The following is a 24941-nucleotide window of genomic DNA, read 5'->3' on the forward strand; positions in this document are numbered from 1 at the left end:
TTTTCTATACTTCAGCCACTTTTTATAATAAAATTTTTATATAAAAAGCAACCAATTCCTCTTTTTCATTATGCACCATAGACTCCTACACACTCCTGTTGATTTCTTGCCATTTGAAAAAAGTAATAGCTGTTCTGAATGCTCTCAGTCTGGTGGAGAGTAAACTAACATGACTTAGTTTCCTGTTCAGTTCTACCATAAACCTACTGCTCCACTAAGATCACTGCTCTGTGGTATAATACGACAGAGTGAAGACTGAGCTAGTTTAGGAAGCTTTGTTTCCATAATGGTAAGTTTCTGGAACGTAAGCCCAGGTTTTCTGTAATAATAATTACATGGCTGCTTGATTCCTGATGTCATATAGCAAAGACAGAACCTCAACCCGGAAGAGAATGCTCCCATGCAATGTATGAGACTGGGAATTCATTGGGGTTTGGGGCCATAAAAACTCATCACATGTACAACAGCTGTGAGTGATTCCTGGTGACCTCTAGTGATGAAATGACAGTGGGGGGTTGAATCACCCTCATGCAGCCGGGAGATAAATCTAAAACATTATTTTACAACATGCATGACATTATTGCACATCTAATACAGAAGATACAAGAAAAGGGATACACGTCAAATGAATGCCTATAACATGCTGTTGGTCTCAGTTCTATTTTGTGGTAACACTGGAGATTTTCCCTGAAAAAGCAGAAAGCCTCCAAAGAGTGTCAACTGTAAGACTGTGGTACTTCTGCTCATTTTTTACTTCTTTAATGTGTCTCCTTTGAAGCAAAAATAAATCGATCAAATAAAAAGAGAAGTATATGGAGTCCTATTTGTTAAGGTTACAGAGAATTTCTTTTCTGAGAATTGGATGCTTTCAGACCACTACAAATTGCCTTGGCCACAACAGACTTCCTGTTCTCTTTTATAAACTCTCTGGTTGACAATTAGCACAGCTCAACAGCATGAAATGGATCTGAGACTGCCCTGGACATTGGCTGAGCTCCTCGTTTGGTGGTAGTGCTTTATAAGGGGCATTTGTCCAGAGATCAGGCGTTTGGAAATGAAAACTATCATTTTAATTTATGAAACAATGCATGCAGGCCCGTGTTTGGAATTGCAGGTCCATAATGTTCAGACGTGTTAGGCTACAGCTCTGTCACCTTCTGGTTCCTTCTGCCCTGCAGGGGGTAGTCATGGTGGCTTTGTCCGTCACCATTCTGTTGACTAAAGTGACCATGGAAGACTTCCTTTCATGCACATCGGGGCCATTTTTCAATCGACCAAAGGCCATGGTCACAGTCTAAGAAAGAGGTTTCTTTTCTTATCCCAGGGCTGAGCACAGTTTCCTGTGACAGACAGCATTATAGATCCCAGCTGTTCCAAAAAGAGGACACAAATGATGGGGGTTGTAGACATCAGTCAGTCCCAGCTTTAAGTCAACAAGCCTCCCAACAAGGACTAGGAACTAACACTCCCTGACCAATTCCAATCTAAGAACGTGTTTGACAGTGATCTCCGCCTGGATTTCTCAGACTAACACTGATGGTGCCTTTCACTTCAGGAGAGCAGCGCTTACAGAAGAATATGCCTCTAATACCCCCATTGTGCTTTAAGGGGAAGGTCCTTGTTTTGCTGAAGTTAAACTGCATGGGAATGCACAGACAGCGAGCAGTCACTCATAACTGGACACCGTCCTCAGCCAGCCAAGTCGAGCATGGGGACGTCTCCAGTGAAGGGTATAACTGTCTAAGTAGGGAGGTCTGCAGACCTGGTTCAAGTTTTATTCTTTGACTGGCAAACCACTGAGCAGGTCATTCCACTTCTTTTTTTGTGTGTGTGTGTGATTTATTTTCCAGTCTTTAAAATGTGTTTCATCTGTCATAAGGAGGTGAGGACAAAATATTCTCTGTATGGAAAAATGTGAGCATGAATAAACCCAATGCTCCAACATACAGATCCTCATGTTGCAGGCCCTTCCCTTGGCAAGGAATCGAGGCTGTGGTCTGAACTCGCTGGCCAAGGAAGGGCAGCGTGAAGAAGGTCGCTGGGCTGTGAGGCCTGCAGACACGGCCCCATGATGACACGGGCTGACCTGCCGCGGCCCCCCCGCCACGGCACCTCCCCACACGGCTGCTCACATCCCTTCTTCCATGTGGCCTCGGTCCTGCCCAACCACCGCAGCCTCTCAGAAAACTCCTTTCTTTCCTCATCTCAGGTTTAGTACAGGCATCAGCTGCTTTTGAAAATCTCTAATTCATGCAACACACACTTTCTCTTCTCTGAACTACAGGACTTCTTGCCTGTATCATTATGAAGTCTGCAGCTTAACTGGAGCATATTTTAGAATCAAAAGTTCTGCTAGTGATTAGTTTAGTCAGTCATTTTCCATGTGTGTTTTTTTTTCTTTTCTTGTATATTAGCAGGCCACATTAAGTCTGCTTTGGGAATAAATTATAACAATAAATGAAAATGTTTTCCCACATTGTTTACTGGTTCTTTGGTATACTTTGTTTAATTCTTTTAAAGAATGAAGTACTTGAACGCAGACAAGTGTTTTTATGATTGTTTTGTACTCTATCTGTGACTACTTACATCACCTCTATTTTAATGTCTAGAACAATCTTTTTTTTTTTTTTAAGTAAGTGTTGTTGAGACAAGATTGACATGCCCTCTGAAGTGCAGAATTCACTGGTTTAAGTATATTCACAGGATGGTGCCACCATCACCACTATTTCATTTGAGAACGTTTTCCTCACCCCCCATAGAAACCCCTATCTATTAGCACTTACTTTCCAATCTCCCTGCTCCCCAGCCTCGGACAATTACTGATCTGCTTTCTGTCTCCACGGAGTTGCCTACTCTGGACACTTCGTGTAAATGGAAGCGCACCGTAGGCAGCCTTCTGTGGCTGGCTTCCTTCCCTTAGCATAATGTTTTCAAGTTTCATCCATGTTGTAGCGCAGATCAGTACTTCATTGCTTTTTAGGTAGATTTGTTTCTCCACTCACGACTTGACGGAAATTTGGGTTGTTTCCACGTTGGGGCTATTATGAAGAACGCTGGCTATGACTGTAAGTGTGCAGGTCTTTATTTGGACAACTATTTTCTACTACGATGGAGTCCAGAGCAATCGCCACATATTCTTACTGAATTGAAATAAACACTTACAATCCTTTCACTGTTGTACCAATTATCTAATGACACCACTCACTGTAGGGTTTGGAGAGTTAACATTTCTCTCAAAGTGTGCACCTTATTTTTTCTAAGAAGCAACTGACCCAACGTATGTTATTAAGATAGAAACTCAAATCGCGAAGTCAAGGTGCTTACGTTTGATGTCCATCCTCTCAGTGACTGTCTGTCCTTGAATAAGAGCTTTGTCACATCTCAGCTTTATTAGCTTGTACATGAGAGGAGTATTATAACTTAGAAATGACCTAGTTTGACAAAGGCTATTCTGTAGCTTTAAAATCACAGTTTCAGTGTTCTTGCATGAATACTGTGAGCCGTTGAAAGCTTCAGAAGACAAGGATTAAAAAGATGTTGAGATTCCTATAAAAGGGTAAGTTGTGTCTCAGGAAGAGAAACAAGAAGAAAAAAAACTTGTGACCTTTCAGCCTTGCAGTTGAAAAAATATTAAGACCTTTCTGCTTCCTCTCACCAAATGACCCACGTGGTTGAGTCTGGAAATCCCCATATACCAGTTGCTTTTTATACTATGAAAAGAACAAGCCATTGGTATGCTAAGAAATCACAATTCACTCAGCAATAATAGCGAGCCAGGGAGAATCGCAGGATGTACTGAAGAGCCCCAAGACAATAATTCTGATATAAATAAAGAATCCGATATAAAGAAGAATTTTGAGAAGATCATGTAACTCTCTGAACAGGCTATTTCAGGCGTGCAGCACAGACCTTCGACTTTGACAATGGCACTGCCCCATGTGGGAAGTACAACCTGTAAAATGGAAGCGCTGCTCCGTGTTTATATTGGTGATATTCACAACGTAGCTCACAGAAGGTGGCCCATGAGGCCAAGCTGCCATAGAGCAGGTTTACTGGGGTGGGCAGGACTGAGAAAAAGGTGAGGACGCTTTCCCACGTTGTGGGGCACTGCTAGCTTTCAGACCTCTGCACTTTCTTACCTGAGGTCTCTACCTCCCAGAAATGACTCCACCTCAGGCTCTCTGTATCATTCTCTCAGCAAGAAACTCATTTCTGGCTTTCTCACTTTTCGTTCTGCCATTTTGTATCCGGCTCTCCTGAAACAGAATTGCTCCACGGTATGATTCAGTGTGTCCCTGAAACTGTCCTTTAGCTTTGCTTTTCCTTTCTCACTCTCCTTGCCTGTTCCACTAAGACACGATGTGGTGACTGAGTTCTTAATTTTTTTGGTCTCAAGTTTCTATTGCTACCGGCTTCAAAAGGAAAGATGAGAAAAACAAGAATAGCAAATATAATTTAATATAATTACTGAAGGAGTACATGTTTTTGAACTGGGTTCATAAATGCATCTAAGCAGCTTATTTCTGGTGAATCATTATAAGTCACACAGATGACCATGCCGGCTCTCAGAACCCATTTTCTTCCTGGGGTGCCAGGATAAAGGAAGATGCTTCCACTTCAGTCCCTTAACCTGGAAGAAGATGACTTTAATTCAGTGTTCAGCAATCTTTACTGAAAGCCCATGAGCCAGACATTGGGTTGAGTACCTGAAATACAGTTATAAACTGATTTCTCCCTTGCCTAGAAACAAAAAGCATGTGAATAAGTTCACTAAGTGTTATCGGGAGGAAATTAGCCAGGCACTGTACTAGGTCAAATGAGTCTCTGGAGGAGGGGGTTGTGGTCTTAGCTCTGCTTTCTCAAGGTGATATATTGAGCGATGTCAAGAAGGAAAGTACATTAATGATCATTTTCCTTATCAGGAAAGGCCAATTACTGGTAATTCATTCTCTTTATTCTCAAATTTCATTTCAGAATGGCCTTTTGGTTCCTAAAAGTATTCAAAGGATTAAAGTTATATTCTAAAATAATAACCTACATGGTTCTGAAATAAATATTCACTTTCTACTTGTGTTATTCCAAGTGCCACTGTATTTGCTGGGGGTCTTGCAATGATCACGACAAAAGACATCCCTGTCTTACTAGAGGCTACACTCTAATGGGGAGAAACACGAGGAAGGAAAAAGCACACCGAGAGCTTTCTAGTTAGTGATAAGTGCCACACAGAGAAGTTAGCGGGCGGCTGGGACAGTGTAGCACAATGTGGGAGGGGGATAATGCAGGCTGGAGTCAGCTATGAGCCTTTGCAGAGGTAGCATTTGAACCCAACCATGAATGAAAAACAGGAACCATCATGCAGAGAGGGTAAAGGCCGTATGAACTTGGCAAGGTCAGGGAACATAAAGAACGGTAGGTATCCTTGTAGCGAGCAAGGGAAGCAGGGCTAGGACATGAGGGCTCAGAGGTCACCAGGAACCAGATGACTGGAACAATGGCAAGAACAAGCTCGATTGGACACTCAAGACCATGGGAAACCACTGAAGTGTTTTCACCAGATGCCTGGCACGACCTAACTCGCATTTCTGAAATCTTTCTTTAAATGAATTGAAGTGGAGGCAGAAAAGAGGTAGGAAGACCTTTTAAAGGCCACTTCTGGGGATCTAGGCAAAAACAGACCGATGATGATGGCTTAGGCCAGGAACGTGGATAGAGAGAAATAATGTAGGGGTTCCTGATATTTCTTAACTATAAGCATTCTTAACAACTTTATTTTGCATCCATATTAGGGCATACACTTCTTAATCACAGGGTTTTTGCTTTTCCTGTCAGTCCCACTCATCTAGGAAGTGCTGTTCTATATTCAGTGCCTTGTGGGTGCTGAATAAATATTGATTAAACAAACCAAGTAATGAAGAATGTCTGCTCTGTGTGGGTGCTTGGAAACATGGAAACACGTAAGTGAGTGAATTGTGGGTCAAGGACCATTGGAAGGAGGGTGCGAAGTTGGGGCTGCTCTCTGTCCTTCCAACCTGTGATACCTTAGGACTGGAGTGGCATCTGCTTCCACTTCCCATCGGGTGCGTGGGGACTGTCCACACACATACCAGGGAATCCTCACTATCGCTCAGGGATGAGCTTGGGAAATGATCATCTAGCCTGGTGAATAGGAGGCTGGTTGTTGGGGACCCCTGACAAGCAACACGGGCTGTGCATGGAGCAGGCAGGGGCAGAGAGCTTTTAAGGAAGGCTCTTTATTCCACAGGGACGATGAGGAAAAGGGTCAATTAATTTTTTAGGATCTGTTATCTCTGCTGCAATTACTGCACTTGTATCATGAAAACAACCATTGACAACAGGTAAATCCAAGGGCATTGCTGTATTCAAGGAAAACCTCATTTATGGAGACCAAAATCTGAATTTCATATAATTTTTCTGAGTTACAAAGTAGGCTTTCTTTTCCTTCAACTAATTAACCAGTTTGGTGAAGAAAGTACAACAAGGTAGTGTTAAAAAAATAAAAATCACCCTCAGTTTACAGGACACACAAAATTAGGCAGCAGGCTTCCCCTGGGCCACACAGTCTGTCAACTCTTTGTAGAGCAGGAAAGAGGAAAAACTATCCATCTGAATTTTGTTAAAAAACTGGCAACAGTATGTGGTAATAATATTCGGCATTATCCTTTGATTTAGTAGGTGCTTAATGCAGATGAAAGTTTAGCTGTTTGTCTGAGATGACATGTTCTGATGAAAGGAACTTGGTGGCATCAGATGTCCCTTGAGTACCTGCTCATTGGAAGCTCTTCTCCCAACTGGTCTCCCAGATTCCTCCTTACCTTGTTATATGTTCTAATAACATACACCAGGTCACTTGTTCCCCTGGAAACATGTCAGTGACTTGTCAGTTGCATTTCAAATAAGCTGCAAAGCCTTATCTTGTCCTTGTCTGACCTTCGCTCTAACCACACCCTCAGTCTACCCACACTACTCTTCAATCTCAGAGCTCTACAGGGCCTTTCGAGCAGCGTCTTTCAGCCTGAAACACTCCTTTCTTCCCTCCCCAAGTTTGCATGGTTGGTCATGAATTCCTCCAGAATTCAAAACTCAGCTCAAATGTCACCTTATTAGAGGTGCTGTCCTTGACCATCCAGTGTCACCCAGCTCCTCTTCTAGTTGGTCTCTATTGCATGGCCCCATCTCATTTTCTTCACAGAACTGTTCTTTATCCAACTTATCTCGTTAATTAACTTGTTTACTTATTATTATTTATTTTTTGCCCGATTCCACCGAAAAATAAACTCCATTAAAATAAGGTAATTTCAGTCTTATCCTTGCTGTTTCCCCATTCTGAGATTCATGCCTAACATTCAGTATTCCACATTTGTTGAATGAACAAAGGAGGGACATAGCCTGAGGAGTGACAGAACGTTTTATTCAGAAGTGTGCCAGTATGTTAGCCCAGTTGGGAGTGAGGATGACTGTGTATGTATGATAGGGGTGAAGGCTGGATGGAGGATGGAGAGAATGCTCTTGAGAGATGGACAGGGATCAGATGTCGGAGAAGCGCCCAGGCAAAGCTAATGTTGTTGCCCTTCACTTTGATGGTACTGGAGGTAGCCGCAGAAGGCCAATAAGCAGGCAAAGGCTAAAAGAATTTAGTGCATTTACTGAAATGTTCACATTGGGAAAATAAAAAAATATATGTTATTATGTGCTTGGTTTACACCATTAAGGATGGCAACGGTCATACCATAATCAGACCTTCCTTAATTTCAGTGAGTGTGGAAAGGTTCTCCAAAATGAAGTCAAATTCAGTGCAAATGTTTCCTCCCACCTATATGCCTCCACTCTCTTCTCCAGTTGGGGAAACTTGGAGTAGCTTTTGACATGTTTCTGGACAACAGAGCTTGAAGGAAAGGTTCTCCAAAGTTTTGAGTGTGTGTGTGTGTGTGTGTGTGTGTGTGTGTGTGCGTGTGTGTGTGTGTGCATGTGTATGCGCATTGACATCTGACAGAAAAAGCCATTTGTTAAGTTTGCCTCCAGTCTGTGAGAAAATGAGGATGTGGAATTAAAACAATAAAACGTGGTTTAACTTTGTGTTTGCAGGTCAGGACCCAGTGGCCTGGTCCAATCACGGAAATGAGATTTCTGCACAAGATAAGCTTTTCTTCAAGTGTGTCAAATGCTGCAGTGAGAGCCACTCAGAAGTCTGAAAAAAGATTGGGAGAGTTTTTCCTCCTACCTACCTACAGATCTGTCTCGTTTCTCCTCTTCTTCGTACTTGGAGAAGAAAGTTAAGTTCCACATACCTTCTTTTTGATTAATCCATGGGTGAAGGTGGAAACACTGAACATTTAGAAGCTGGGGGGTGGATCTGCCCCAAAGTGAAGGGAGGGAATGGAAGTTTAGGGGCTTTGGGGGAAGTGTGAGCTCTGAGGGCCCAGAACTCTGCAAAGGTTCCCATGACAATGGCCATTGCCCAGCATGGCCCTGGAGCTGCCTTCTCCTCTGCTTTAACATGCTCATGTTTGTGATGTTTGAGAGTATATTTCTTTAGGAAAATTTACCATCCGCCCATTGAGATGGTAAGTGGATATTTACTAACCATTTTTAAATGTTTAAAAGGACCACAAATGGAATGGTTGGGACATGTGGGTGCTCAGCATCCACATCTTGACTGTGTTTCTCTCCAAAACAGATTTCCTTTTTATTCATTCTCTTTACCTCCCCAAGAGCAGTCTGTGTGCCAGGGACTATTGCCCTAAAGGTCACATGTCCTCCATGAAAATGTGCTTGCCCATCTTTTTTGCCCCCAGTCCTCATCATTTCTTATTAAAGGACCCCCAAGATTAAGGGTGATTTTTAGAAACTAAATGTTTTGTGCCAAGGAATCCCGGCTTTGCCATTGGTTTGTTACAGTTTCTTGGAAGCTTTTGGTTAGAACCAGACAGGGAAGAAGTGCGGCCAAGTGGGACAGTAGTTGGAAACCCGGACATTGGCAGGGACACAATACTAGCTGGAACCAGGCAACACCCTGTACCGCTCCCATCCCTAGTGGCCACGATGTCACTGAGCCCCAATCTTCCACATTTACAAGGTGCTTGGGCCTTTTAAATTTCTGGACGTGGACTCCCACTGCAGTGAGGTAGGGTAACCACAGGAAGGGCTGGACCCCCCCTTACTTACAAGGGAAGGAAACACCTTGTGGGGCCCCCCTGAGCTTGGCTGGAGGGAAAAGAGCACACTTACTGAAAAGTCGTCACTGGGGAAGAAGAGAAGATCCGGAAGGGGGTCGTTTCGATGTGTCTTTTCAAGTTCTTCAATGACACTTTCATAATCCAAAGGCTCAAGAAGCCTGGGTTTTTCTTGCTGTAGAAAAGGAAAGAACAATATTAACCACTGACACGTATAACCCTCTCAATGCCGGATTGGGTTTCATTTCTTAGTATCACTAAGGCTTGCTTTGCCATTGTGCCAGCCTTCCCAAGGACTCACAGAGACTCCAGGCAATCAGGGCAAAGCCACATCACTATTACATCCAGATCTGAAATAATATGAGGCAATCCTGAAAGGCTTGACCTCTCTCCCAGTTATTCAACCTGTTCACACTGAGCCTCGAAAGCTCGCTGTCTTCCGCTCCATCACATCCATAGATTATAGGTTTATGTAAGCTTTACCAGCCCCTGGCTGGTTTGGCTCAGTGGATTGAGCGTCGGCCTGCGAGCTAAGTGTCGCTGGTTCGATCTTCCAGTCAGGGCACATCAGAGAAGGAAAACTCTGATTCCAGAAAACCTCCGCTGCCTTGCGGCATACCTCTTCAGGGGAAAGGCTAAGGGAGTAAACCCCGACAGAAAATCCGGAGCCAGAGTCCCTAAGGCGGTTTGACGTTGTAGTCAACACCGGCAACTCCTGCGGCGCACCTGAAGCCAAGCTGTATTGACTCCATCTTTCCCTTGGACCCTTCAGCTGCGAAGAGAGGGTGGGTCTGCTGCATGGGCAACAGCAGACCCTCCATATAACCCTGCCCAGGCTCTGTAGCTTCAGCTTCACTGGAGAGGACACTCCAGCATCATCGCAAGATGTCGATTTAACACGGGAGGAGACAGATACCGTGTCACTCCCGAGTCGGACTGCACAGCCATTCTCGGTGGTGCAGATAGACTCTTAAGAAGCTACACCATCGTCTCTCGAGACGGACGGCTGCCGCCGCCGACGACCTCTGTCAGCAGAGAGAAAGGCCTTCTGTTACTTGCTATAGTGTTATGATGACGCTCATCACTTTTGCTGAATTAGATACTTCCTTGTGAGGTCTGCCGAGTCTGTGTTAGAGTGTTGGCTCCCTGCTAGCAATCAAAGTATCACAGGCTGTCTCAGTTGTCACTGGAGCATGGATCCTGTGTCAGGATTAATTGCTTGGCTCTGAGCCTCTTGGCCACGATAGAGAGAAGCTGGCTAGTTCTAACATAACTGAACAACGTAACTATTATGGACACAGTGTGGTGAAAGTGGAGAAGAGTCTGAAAAATAGTTAGATAATCACACTGCATTAAAGTTCCAAAGCCGAGAAGAAAGGCATTTCCCTCAAAGAAACTGCCCGTAGCACCAAAAAGATAAATGTTAGTGGGAGAAGGTGTGATTGTTTCATTATAGGGTTCATGTGTTTATTCTCAACAACGGAGTCTAGAAGCACGAATTAAACATCACAGAACAGGAAACCAAGGACACAAGCTGAGTTCCCTTGGCTCTGTGATGAAGCACTTATGCCAGCCGGAATGAGAAGAAATGGTCATCTGGATTATTTTAAGGCTCCTGGAAGCTGAGGTGGTCACCATGAAATCTGTATGCGGGAACGATCTCTTAAGTGAAAAAAAGTTTTGTTTCCCTTTTCACATCAATGACGCCAACAGTTTCCTACCAACTTCACCCCTCTCCAGTCTGCAGAGCACAGGACTAGCTGCCATTTCTAAGGCCTTCTCTGGAAGACCTCTGCTGGTAAATCTCCAGAAGTTTTTATTGACAGTTTAATCATTTCTAGGAGGCTCCTCAAAGTAACAGTCAATGTTTATTCTGATGATTTTCCAAATATAAAAAATAAAACAAAACAAAATATAACACCATGGAGCAGTAATAAGGATTTTCACGTATTTTCTGCATTAAAACAAAACAAGAGAAAAACAAACCCATTTTACAAATGCTTAAATAAACCGAGCATAATGTAAAGTGAATATTTTCCCTGGAAGGGTCCTTCAAGTAAGATTGCTAGGTTTAGCAAATGAAAGCACAGAACTCCATGCAATATTCGAAGAGAAGAAGAAATGTAGTTGCCTAACATAACCTAATAAGTGAAAGAGCGGTGAAACCTTAAGCACTTTGAAGTAGAAGATGCAGACTCACTATGGCATCATGAGAGTAATGAAGAACAAAATCCTCCTAAAATCCACGTCTTTTGATATGACTATTTCATTTAGACTTATTTTAAGTTCCAATTCCCTATTTCCCCAGGCAAAAGGATTAATTCCAAGGATCACAAAATAATAGTTCAAAAGGCATGCAGGCTCCAGATGTTTGGTTTGGCGCAAACATTTATTTTATTTTTAGTTGGCTTTGAATGAGTCTTAAAGTGCTGGTATTTCACTTCAGTTCAGCTACGGACCTCAGTAGCCCTTTCTATTTCCTCTTACCCTGCAAAATCACACATTTATTTTACCAATTGCTCCAAAAGGCCTTGAAGTCGGAAACACTTGTCTTATTCTGGAATCTCTTCCCTTCCCCTCCAACATAGTTTTTAGCAAATAAGACAGAATGTGTTGTAAAACCATCAGAAAGTTACCTCAGCCACAGATTTGGTTGGCGATGTCCCTTTCCCTTGCTATTTATTTTCAGCTTAAGGGTTTGATGCCTTTTGATTTCCTATGTCAACAGCTCATGACTGAGCTACTAGCCTTTCCCTCTTCTTTCTTTTCCTTACACCGCCATGTGAGAATGTGGCTTAGTGTGTGTGTTGCAGCTTTGAGATTTAAAGGCAAATGACATCAAGATGTTTAAAGAGATCTTCCCTAGTCTTGTTTGCACCATCTTTTAAATTTCAAGTCCCATTAGTTACGAACTACGGCATGAATAAATAAGCTGGAGACAAGAAGACCCTCAAAGAAGACATTTTACTAGGGTGTGCCTTCCACCCAAAGTTAACGCCACCTAAATTAGGACAATAGGAAGATCAGAGATCACAAGGCATGGGTTATCAATAAAACCATAGAAAAACGAAATCTTAACCTCTTCTTGGTTTGTCCAATAAAAGGCATAGCCTACAAGAGATGCAAGTATCTGTCGGAGGATCGATTTCTATTTATTCATTTCAGGCTATGACATACCAGCCAATCAATTAATGACCTTTATTAAGCCCTTCCTGTTTAAAATGTTGCACTGAAGTTAATTGCGCACGGGGCTGCAAAATCTAGCTGATGTGCTTTATATAATTTATTAAGTCAACTCCTGGGTGGAAATATTAATTAAGTTCAATCTTTCCAGGCAATTTGTTAATCAATGCGCAACTTTCAAGATATTCAATGTTTTAAAACTTCTGTAGACATGAGGTTTTAAAATAAAAATAGCTATAATGTATTTCAGATCACCTAAAGCCTGGAATTTGGTGGTGTTGGCCATGAATGTGTTACGATCTATGATGGAAGAATCCAGGCTATGAAGCCTGCAGTACTCTATGGAGCAGGAAAGGTGTCTGTTTGGTGTTTTGGTCAGAGACAGATGTATACAAGAATGGTAGGATAAGTTAATTTCTCAATATTGCTGCTTGCAGAGACATTGAGTGCAGCTGGGAACTGAGCAGCATTGATTTACAGCTTTACAACGGTAGAGTTTGTCCCTCCTGAATTTAATGTGCCTTCTTCGTTTTGGAAATGCACCAACTGGGATGAGGCATGCGCCAAGATTGCCCTGAATTGGACTGGATTTTTATAGTGCTTTTTTACTCTCGTTCTCCTGCTCTCAAATGAGTAATGAATTTCATTAGCTATTCTAAAACCACTCCAGGCCTGGGAAAAGGCACCCACCAGTACCTGTTATTATGCAGCAGGGATGTTGTTGTACCATAGGGGTAATGCGTCCTGTTCTTCTTACATGGTATTAAGGGATTTGTTTGCTCCACTACCCCAAATCCACAGCTCCCCTCCAAATTAACTTCACAGAAGAATGGGATCCTGTCACAAAACAAATGCTCCCTTCCCTTCTACTTACTCCACAGCTTCTCATGGAATGCCAACAAAACATCGAAGTCCTAGAGCTGGTCAATCTGCCATCTTGGTAATAGCTAGGATTGCCAAGAGCTGTTTAATTGATTTGCAGCAAGCAGATTGTCTATGCCTTAGCTAAAGATTCTAATTTCAAGAACATAGTATTCCATCATATCTGAATTATTTCCATAATTGCAGTTAAAATCAAATGGGAAAAAAATGACACTGGAGAGCTAAACATTTAAAGTATGTCACACTGAAAAATTAAATGACTAAGTTATCAACCTAGACCCATCTCCAGAAGAGAAGTACGATTTAACTAAGAAAGGACCAGAAATATACAGTCTTGCTCTAGGAAAGTCCAAAATGAAGGGAGAGTGTGGAGATAGGCTTTCTCTGTTGAGATGCAACCAAGAGGGTAACACACACTCTGGAATGCATTTTATGAGGTCACATTTGTACCACACGCACCGCATTCATCACATAAGTACTAAGTTTTAAATTTTCACTAATCATAGATTTAAAGCACTTTTATTATAACTTAATGTGTACCAAGAACAAATAGTAGGCACTCAATAAATATTTGTCGAGGTAATAAGTTTATGTCATTTCATCTAGAAATTCATTTTCTGGGACTCTATTTTAAAAACAATCACACATATAACCCCAGAATTATACAAAGATGTCTTTGTAACAAGATGGGGAAACTGTATTTACCTTTATCCAAGAGAGGTAAGAAAGGCAGGCTATATCACCAAAGTAAAGACACCAGAGCTGCTGCTCAAAAAGTGTGGTTTACATTTTTCAAAGAATTGTGTGTTGTGGAGAGAGGCTTAGTGCTATAATGGGCTTAGAGCAGGCCATTGAAAATAGGATAGGGATTGGAACAAATCAGTAAATAATTGTGGAGTACATGTGGCGATTCCTCCTTGTAACTCTTCAGTCTTTCATTGCAGTTAGTTAACCTACAACATTTTGCATATGAGTGGCTTTTGTGGGAAAACATGAGGAGGTTGGGGTCTGTGATCAAGATGGCAAGCATTGCTACAAAGGAAGAGATAATAAAAGGGCATCACCTCAGAGGAAAAGAAGGTCAAGTTCATCTTGACACTGGTTTTCTAGATTCACACATATTGTGAGGTTGAATTTAGAATTCTAGATTTGTAAGGGGTAGTAAGACCTGAAGGACATGACGAACTAAAGGTGGGAAACTATAAATTACCAAGGATAAGAAATGATTAAAAAAAAAAAGACATAGAAACTATTAACAAGAACCAGGAAGAAATGAAGAATTCAATCTCTGAACCGAAAAACACAGTAGAATCAGTCAAAAGCAGACTAAATGAAGCAGAGGATCGGATTAGTGAGTTAGAAGATAATGTAGAGAAAAATTCCCAGACAATACAGCAAAATGAAAAAAGATTGAAAAAGTATGAAGAAGAAGTAAGGGAATTACAAGATAGCATAAGAAAAAACAATACCAGTATCATTGGAATTAAAGAGGGATCAGAAGAACAAGGAATAGAAAAATTGATAGGAGAAATAGTGACATAAAATCTTCCCAACCTGATGAGAGAAAAAGTTAAACAAGTTCAGGAAGCACAGAGAGTTCCAATGAAGAGGAACCCCCCAAAAACCCACTCCAAGGCACATCATAGTTAAAATGGCAACATTCCAAGACAAAGAGAGAATCCTAAAAGCAGCAAGAGAAAAACATCAAATAACATACAAGGGAGCTCCAATAAGGCTATCGACCGATTTCTCAACAGAAACACTACAAGCCAGAAGGGAATGGTCAAAAATATTTCAAGCAATGAAAAACAAAGGCACCTCTATTTTAAGACACAACACATGACCATTAAAACCGAGTTTTTGAAGTTTGCAATAACAAGGAAAATTGCTCATGTATTACTGTTAAGTAAAAGTGGGAATAAATATTGCATACCAGAATAACTGAACAAAACTTAAGCATTGTAAAGAAAAATAATGAGATATAGATCCAAATATTATCAGTTATTATATTCAGATGAAACTATAAAATTTAGGATTTTTCTATTTTGAATTTTCACATTTTCTAAATTTTCTATGAAGAACATGGATTGCTTTCATCGTGGTGAAAAAATGAACTTGGTCTTTCAAACTATTGTGCCTCCATGAAATCACTGGGGAATAGTTTGACTTTAGCATTGTTTACCCTTTGAAAATCCACCAGAAAGGGAACCTGGAAAATCACAGTAGGGATGTCACATGGAATTTCAACTACTCAGATATTTGGGTAATTAAAAAGAAGATACATAAACGCTTGGGAAAGAAGGCTGGGGAAAATAACGTCAGCAGAAAAGGGAAGAACAATTAGCAATGTATTTAGTATGTTGAGTTCTGGAGGGTACCATAAACATCTGGTAAATTCCTTAAACACCTCTGTTGCACTGGTCACTGTTACAAAGGATTACAAGTCAGAATCTGTATTTGAAAGTTCATGGTCTTTTTCCTGCCAGCTGCATAATTTGGACAAGTCAGTTAAAATGGGACTTAGGGAGGTTGACTCAAATGAGTCAAAAGGCAACTCCCTACTTGTAGTATTGTTGTTTTAAGGATCAAGGATGGAGTATGTGAGGGTGTTACGTGAACCACCCAATGCCAGACAAATGGAGAGTTGTCTTTATTTGAAAATGATTGAAATTACTCCACCTGTTTTACCTCAAAACATACACCAAAACCAAGTTAAATCAACCAGGCAATTGAACTAATTACACTAAATTCTTCTTGTACCAAGAACTATGCTCCATGCTTCTGTAGTTATTATCTAAATTTCCTTTTAAAACACAAACAAACAAATAAACTTTAAAAACTAATGGTTCTGTGGAGACAAGAGAGGAAATAACATAAGGAAAAGCACTGAAATTAAAAAAAAGGGGGGAGGAGTGTTTTCTCCACATATCTCCTGAATCAAGTTGGGCTGCTCCATCCCCCATAAGAAGAAGGAAGGTAATCCACCCGATTCTGTACATCAGCAAATGAAAGTGACTTTGAAATTCTACCTTTCATTTTTCTTGAGACACAGCCTAGAAAATATTTTTACATATTTATACCTGCAGATTAAAAAAGGATTACATTTAGGGTTTGGTTTAATATTATCCATTCGTTTTTCAAATGTAAATATTTAGAGAACAATCAAGCTGTAGGTACTTAGACTTTGTTTCTGTAGCTTGTCAGCACTGAGAAATTAATAGAATCACTAAGAACTAATCAGGGAAACGGGTTGATGTGCTAGGAGTGAAGAATAATGTTTGGGGCCCACAGGTTTGTGTTCTAAATTTTAAATGTAATTAAGGAGCCAAACCTTGGTTCCTCAGCATTAAGCTCATTCTAGTTTGTCCATCTGAATTGGTTGCTCTGGTTCTCCTTTTTAGAAAATCTGATCTTTTCAAGAAACACATTATAAAAAGAGATTTTTGCCTTACTTTTGAAGACTTTTATATATTTTTTCTGTCACATGCAGTATATTCTGTGACGTTAATTTGGACTTCCTTAATTATTCTTGTCATTTCCAGATATCGGAAACTTTATTCTAATTTGAAGATTCATAACACAGTTGATCCTGTATCTGAATGCTTTCTGCATCTTACTTAACTTTGCATCCTGGCTAATGACCCAGAAAAACAAACCAATAAAAATAGATATTTCCTTTCAGAGCAATACAGTAGGCTCTATCGTGTCAATTATTTAAACATCTTCCTTCCATCTTGGCACACAGACAAGCAAATAGCTAAGAGTGAGAGGATCCAGGGGTCTTTAAAGAGATCCTAAAAGGAACTCCAATTGTGAGATCTTTAGAATTAACCAGAAACAACACAGCTGTTAACTTATTTCTGCATTATCAAGATAAATGATTAATTTTCTTAGAGGAAATAAAAGATCTAAATGACACATGGATTCTTTAGACCTTAATTTAATCCAGGACCCTTTGGCTTGAACGCAACTGGAATAGTACCAACTTCCACACTATTTGAGTTTAAAACAAATGAGAAAATTGGAGAGAGACCGTGCAGCTGGATCCATGGTCACAGCTGTCAGCCTGTGGTCGTGTGACAGATTTAATTCAGCCTTTCATCAAAGGGAGTTCCACTGGACAACTTCTCAAATGTTGGAGCTTCAGAAAACAAGACTAGCTTTTCTTACCGGAAAGGAAATGATTAAGTAAAGAATAAGCCATCTTATGGTGACCCTATAACCTTCTCTTTGTTTTGAACCACAGAGTTTCATGAGAATGGAAAAACACTAGCTACATCAAAGTTAGGAACTACACAGCTGGGCAAGCTCAGATTAAGCTGAATTTGGAAGTGGTTTCCTTGGTAACAAAAAAGGACAAAGATCTCAGAAGAAATCAACCTGTAGTAACTCTTTAAATGTCTTTGTCCATTTCAGTGAAATGAACCTGGCTAAAATTGGTAAATTATAAAACCCTTTGAAAATACAAAAAAAAAAAATCATTATACTCAATATAAACATGATGAAAAAATCAGCATATTCTATTTTGTTAATCCTAATTCCATAAGGAAAATGAAAAAACCCAGAAGTTCTATAGGTCCTATAAAATAAGATGTACTTTCAAACTGAAATCACATCTTTGGAGCATTATTTTCTATTTAAGTAAATTTGATTATATATATCTCTTAGGAGCATGTAGATATGCATGTGTTATTGTTTAACAGATGATAATAAAAAGTAAATAAATTGGGTGCTTTACCATCTAATACTGGAAGAAGCAGAAAATATAGAAGAAGGTCTAAATCAAATTAAATTATGTGTCTCATTTAGTTTTCTAGAAACACTTGAAAGATAATAAATATCATTAAAAATACATCACCACCCAATTACAAGTCTGCCTGACACCAGGGAAATTTATGCCTTAGAGCAAGCTGCTGAGAATTTTAGATTAATTTGTATGAAGTCTGTGATGAAAACTGCCACTGGCTAAAACTCTGATACTATTTTAGTATCAACAGTCATACAAATAAACTTTCAGTAACAGGTCAAGTGTGAAGGGAGTATGTGTGTGTGTGTGTACACAAAAACATACAAGTCACACACACAAATGTAAACAGTTCTATTGAGAACATGTGTCTATGTTTTCAATAAATCATCCATTAATGATAGCTCATTCTTTTATTTCCTTTCCTACTTTTGGCTACTTGAAACTGAATGTATATAGGAGACACTTGTTGTTTTTAGCCTATGTAACCTTGTTATTTATTTGTTTTTAGTACTAGCACTTCAATTTCCTTCTGGTGACTTAATTCTCTCCCCATTGCCACATGGAGCAGTCTTGGTGGGTCTGACGATTCAAAGGACCCTGCTTTTTTTGTGGCCAAGGGCAGGTGACCTCAGCGAGGCCCATTCAACACTTCCTTCCAGAACTCTAGATCTTCAGTGGAGAGATCCTGAAATCCCACACGACTATTTGCTAGTTCCAACACCAAGATCACCCCGTTTTCCACTGCTCTGAGATGCTCTGCATCCACCCCTATTTTCTCCTAGCTTGTCTCTCCATTCTTACTTCTATTCCCTTTGCTGGACTATGCTTATTTACCTGAATAGGTTTCTTCTGCTTGCAACTAAAGAAATCTAAGAAGATAAAATACAAGGAACAGCACCTGTTTTAAGGGACTGTTATGGTCTCATCTTGTCTTTAGTTGGATTTGAATGGTCTTAAAGGAGGATCTCTCAAGGTCAACGACTCCTTCAAGTTCAGGAATTTAGATTCAGTAAATTCATGTATCGCTAATGAATTCCAATGTCATCTCATTCTCTAAAACATACATCAGACACCGTGCATCCTGGGTACAGGGGCCTTAAGTACCTGCTTCGTTTTCCAAGGTGGTAAACTCAGTGCAGTCCTCATCTCTAAGTTTCTACTAAGCTTAAGTCATCCCTCACCTAAGACACCAGGATAACTGGAGGCCAAAATATAAGAGTATTTTCACGGCTAACATTTCACATACTGCGGTTTTCTCTCCCAGGAGGTGGCCGGTTGTATTGGAAGTGCTAGCAGACACCTAGGGTCTATGACAAACCAGGCATCTCTAATCCATTGCTGGCCCCACATCTTTTCCTTTATTCTGCCATTTTCATCATAGGAGTCACGTTTGTTATTTTTGTTATATGAAAACTAACTCATCTTTTAAGAATGTCTGCTTATAGAAATAACAGTTACACATGATGATTTATTGATTTATTTATTGATTTATTATTAACCATGAAAACTACCATTTTTATGATTCACCTCATATATGCTAATAATAGTTATTATTTTTCTACTGCTACTATAATGATCAAATGGTAAGGACCACGATAATTATTTAGCACTTTCTCTCCCTGAGTATCATAACAAGCCAAGAAGAGATCACCGCTGCTTTGTTTTACAGATGCAGAGACTTGGGTTCTGAGAACATGCTGAGCAAGTTGAGAGAAGACCTGATATTTCAAGCAGGCTCAGCAAGACACCTGTGGTCTACTCCACTCCTCACTACTCCACTCCACTCTGCTCCACTCCACTCCACTCACTCCACTCCTCTCCACCAGCAAAGGTCATGGCCTTTCAGGAATAGCACAAAAACGTCTGTGTTTCCTGCTGGGAAGACTCTGAAACAGAGCTGTAGTTTTGAGGACTATTCCTGTTCTCTCTGTCGGTTCTGCAGGAAAAGACATGAGAAATCCAGGGGCTGGTATGATGCTAAGGACAGAGAACAAAAAATATTTAGAAGAGGGTAAGGAAGTTCAAGAAAAGAAAAGAAAAAAGTATATGAAGGAATCAGATAGTGAATGTTAGATAATGTCTGTGTCAAAAACCACAGTGGAAATTGCCACTAGTTGAGGGAATCTGCAAATTCAGTAAGTTTTGTACCACTGCCACCATCCGGAAAGTAAAGAATCATGGTGTTAATTCTTGTCCACTGTGGCATTCCTCTGCTCTGACAGAGGGTCTACTCCCTTCGCAAGCAGGTGAAGGGCACTGTCATGGAGAGAGTTCTGCCTGGTGTGGCCATAATTTATCTTGTACCTGCTTCTCTCCTGGCTTAGCTCTTTCCCCTCTCTGAGCAGTCAGTCTTGAGGAAAGCGAGTTCATTCTTGGTTAACTTGCAGGAACTTCTCCTGAGGCCATTTGGAGGCACCCTCTCTGCAGCTACCTAGCACCTGCACCGGCTCCTCCCTCTTGCTGCCGCCACACCCAGAGACCCCTCACAGGCCTCGCTCCCCAGGCCAGATCAAGTTTCGGTTTACATTTCTCCACTTCCATAGGCCAGACTGAATTTGATCCCTCCCATTGCTCCTGCTTCTTGGCTTCCTCCAGCCTGTCCATTTGTAGATTTGTCCCCAGTTTCCACTGTGTTTCAAACTGGTTCACCCTCATTTCATTGTTTCCCTGCAGCCATCATGCTGGGACCCTTTCCTGGGCTTCCTCTCACCTAACTGGATCGTTATAAAAGAACCTAAACAGGTTACTGAGGATGTTTCTAGAAAACAAACAGTAATGGTAAGACACCCCGGATGACCAGGGAGGGAGGCTGCTCACACTAACATGGAAGAATAAATGAGAAAACATAGACTTGAAAGATAACAACACAATATATATTATACAATGCCCTATGTGGGAGGTATGTTAAAGGCATTCAGATTAGATCCTCTGTCTATGGTTTTCAATTTTCTATAAAAGTGCTAATAGGCTATCACTACAGAGGAGAACAAGAATTTTCATGCATATCCTTCCAAATATTTGGAAATGGGGCAGATTTAAGACCTACCAGACACTGAGAACTTATAAATATTAACTCACATTTATTTAAATAAATTTTTCATTTTTATAATCATACAGATGACTGATAATAACTCAACTTAATCGTGTACTTAATCTTTACGAATTAAGACTTGTAATGCAGGAAGGAAACTATCTTTTTTATTGACTTCCTATGCACTAGAGCTTATTCTGAACATCTGAGTTAAAAAATAAGACAGTTAAAAAAAAAAAACACCTTCAACTATAGAACACCACACACAGTTAAAAAATTAAGGGACATTGCTCTACTTGATCTAACACATTTCATTTTCCTCGCACTCTGTCATAAGTGAGTTAAAGTACATAAAGGCATTTCTTACACAATATGCTTGAAAATTGGATTGATAAGGGAAACTTCCAAAACAATTAAAATTCACAACAGAGTTAAGTACACACTTTCAAACAGCATTTGAAGAAAACAGAATAGATGAAATTCTCAATCTGGGTGACAAGAGTATGAAGCTTGGGTTGTATACCTTTCAGGAAGTCACAGACATCTGATTAAGCATTCTAGATTACTAAGAAATGAAACCATTTCTATATTTGCTTATTGCAAAAATAATTTGTTGAGCTTGAAATCCACATGATCATTATAAAAACAAATAATCTATAATAATTATTTCCAAGAATCATTATTTTTCCTTTCCCTACAATATAAAAAAGAATTCATTATTTTATTCTCTAAATGAACTTTAAGTCTCATCTGCATTTGTTGGTTATTCTGTTGCTTGAATTGCTTTTTTCCTTATCACTTATCAAGTCAGGTCTGAAGCCAGTCTAAGAATGTTGATTTAGCTTTTAGAAAGCTTAGGTGGTTGTGCTGTGGATGGTCCAAATTGGCTTTGGATGGGGGAGGGACAAAACATGACATTTCAAAGGCAAACCATATCAACACAGCAATCTAGAACCCCTGAGCACTCAACTTTATGTAATTCAGAATTGTGTCTACTGAGCAGCCCTGTGACATCAAAAAAGGCTCCCAGGAAGAATCACCTTCCATTGACTTCATTTGTTGCAGTCATTGAGAAGAAGATCTCATGACAAGTATATCCCTGTTCCCTTGTCATGGAAACAGAAATATTTTACTTAGTTTTATTTATACATAACACTGGTAACTCATAACTTTTACTGTGTTCAAATCATGTTCAGAATGCACAAAATCAACTTCGATTGCAGTGAGTAATCTTACGACAGGGCAGGTACTGTTATGAACATTTTGTGGAAGAGGAAACTGAGGCTCAGAATAATGTAAGTAATCTGCATAAGGTCATATAATTGTTGGCGAGAGAGAATGACCCCCTAGGGCTCTAATTATGCATTTCACTTTCTTGGATTTTCTTTCTTTCTTTTTTTTTCAAAGTGAAACCCACATCCCAGGATAATACTGAAGGATGGATTGAGCAATCCCCTAGTCCACAGAAGAGACAACATGTGAAAGGAGATATGCCTATCTTATGAAGACTGAGCAGGCAACAGTAGCAGGAAAGCCCCCAGTGCCTTCCACAGAAGAAAGCTAATCACTGTATAAATGATCTTAATTAAATGTGAATGCATTGCTACTGAATGCTGTGGGATAAACACTCTCTCCTTACTGGCTGCTCTTCCCATTGTGCTCAGTAGCAATACCTTCAAATTCAATTAAGATAATTCAGAGAGTGATTAGCTTCATTATACAGGGAGACACCAGGGACCGTCCTATTGCCAAATTGTATGCATGGTCTTTGTGAGATAGACCTGTTCTCCTTTTCTGTGTTGTCCCTTTTAGGGAACACAAGAAGAAGTAAATCTCATGGTGACATAAACCACAGAACTTCTAAATTCCACTGGGAGAAAGGTAGCAGGGAAATTATGTTTTTCAGACTGGTCTAAAGGTTAAAATGATCTCAAACCAAACAAGTTTTTCAGACACGTATCTTCTTTAACAGGCTAGTGGTAAACAACTGATGGGGCTCTTATGGAGCCAGGAGAAAAGACACAACTGGGTCCTCATTTTTGGGTCGATGGAGACCAAGAGGTTAGGTCCAGGACTCTGAATATTCCCGCTGCGCAATGCTGCGTGGAAAGACCCAGGTGTACACCATGGGAACAAGGTCAAGGCACTCACTTGCCTGTATTTCCCAGTGGAAGAGATGCACTCCTGAGATAATGACCTAGGAACTGGTCAAACACCCAAGCAACACCAATCCTATGAGCTAGACAGCTGGTAAGTTCTATCCATGTTACATTATCACCATAGAGATGGTTATTCTGGCTATTTTTGGCCTATTAAAGGCTCACTATTAATTTGATTATCCATATTCATAAAGACTCGTTATCTTATACACATTTTCTTTTAAAACCTGCCCTGCTTCTAAGTGTTTATATGAACAAAATGAATATTTACCCCTAGTGGTTCTCTCAACCTGGGACATCACCCTTCCTGCCCCAGGGGATATTTGGAAATATCAGAGATTTTTTTTTGGTCACAACTGGGGAGAGTTTGCCACTAGCATCTAGTGGGTAGAGGCCAGAGATGTCACTAAACATCGTACACTGCATAGGGAGCCTGGCCCAACAAGACAACTTCAGACCCCAAGGAACAGTAGTTCTGAGGTTAAGAAGCCCCTACTCTGAAGAAAGCAAGCAAAACGTGAACACCCTGTAGAACGAACATTTTTGTAAAAAGAAGTACCCAGTAACGTTGTTGCAACTGCTTTTCATATAAAATGAGCCTTCCACATTTCATGTGGTTCACTGGAGGGCTCTAACAATAGGCTCTTATATTTAGCTGCCGATAGTTCTAACAAACAGAAATCTAGAACTTTGTAATAAGTACACATTTTCGGACCTCTCATTTTATTTATAAACAATAATAAGGCAGAAAGAGTTTAACAGTAAACCACGTTTTTTTTTCAACCTTTAAAACATCACTTTTTACTCTCTTCCTTGGCTCATTTCATGAAATACTTATTTAATTTCCTTTCATCTTTTGGATTATTCTAACAATTATAAAACAGATAATGAGTGGCACGTGACAAGGAACAGCAGTAATATCTTTTAAAAACACAACCATATACAAGTCATTTATTGGGCTCTTACTTCGGGCAACTGTAGGCTTTTCTTTTTAAAAAGACAGTATTCTAGTAATACTTTAACTGTGTTTTAGTTCTCTATCAATGTTTTAAAATAACAATGGTAGTGATTCTAATATTCCAGAAAGTTCAGTAATATTTTAGCTCCTTAAATCCTCTATCAATATGTTTAAAATAATGCTGTAAGTAAAAGAGAATATTTATGATCCCAATGGAATATTCTGTTGTGTCTAGAACTTAACCCATAGCCTATGTTAAGATACCACCATAGAGCTAATCTTATTAATTTCTTTTAAGTATTGAAAAAAAGTTGGAAAACAAACACCAAAATTGAGATACCTACAGCACTAAGTTTGTGGATTTCTTCTTGATTTACTCTTCTCACTGTTCGTCTCTTCTTCCAAAATTCACTGGGTTCCCGTCTGAAAACCTTTCCTCGGAAGCTCATTGTACTGCTGTCATTCGATTCGCAAAATATTTGAAAATATCAATTTTGTCAAACCTCTTCCCTCTGAAGCGTCACCAGGCCTAACGATTCTTTCTTCTCTGGTAAAAAGGGAAATGCTCATGCTACACTAACATAACTCAACCAGAAAGGAAAGAAAAAAACGACGAGTTACTGCTTCCTGTAAGTCACTAACTACCAGCTGTCCAGATCGGCTTGTGTGTGTGAATGTTCTCCCTGGTCACCTTCTTTAAAGCAAGACAGAAGCACAACATGACTTTGGATGTGTAAGAGAATTGCTCGTAGCCAAATAAACCAGATGATGTAAAGTCAGCCATGGAATT

General features: G+C 40.1%; 1 protein-coding gene across 5 annotated transcripts in view; it reads right to left on the reverse strand.

Annotated features, from left to right (window-relative positions):
• DOCK10 (dedicator of cytokinesis 10) overlaps window positions 1-24731 on the reverse strand; it is a 135415-nt gene extending 110684 nt beyond the window's left edge. For all 5 annotated transcript variants that reach the window (XM_090284741.1, XM_090284759.1, XM_090284732.1 and 2 more), the window contains exons 1-2: window positions 24496-24731; window positions 9247-9366 (exon numbers count right to left, since the gene is read on the reverse strand). In XM_090284741.1, coding sequence (XP_090140867.1) covers window positions 9247-9366; window positions 24496-24600 — 225 coding nt within the window. In that variant the 5' untranslated portion in view covers window positions 24601-24731. The remainder of the gene's footprint in view (window positions 1-9246; window positions 9367-24495) is intronic.
• Between the last annotated feature and the right edge of the window lie 210 nt (window positions 24732-24941).

This window comes from Furipterus horrens, unplaced genomic scaffold, assembly GCF_987537825.1.
Source record: "Furipterus horrens unplaced genomic scaffold, mFurHor1.1.pri manual_scaffold_1, whole genome shotgun sequence".
Lineage (NCBI taxonomy): Eukaryota > Metazoa > Chordata > Mammalia > Chiroptera > Furipteridae > Furipterus > Furipterus horrens.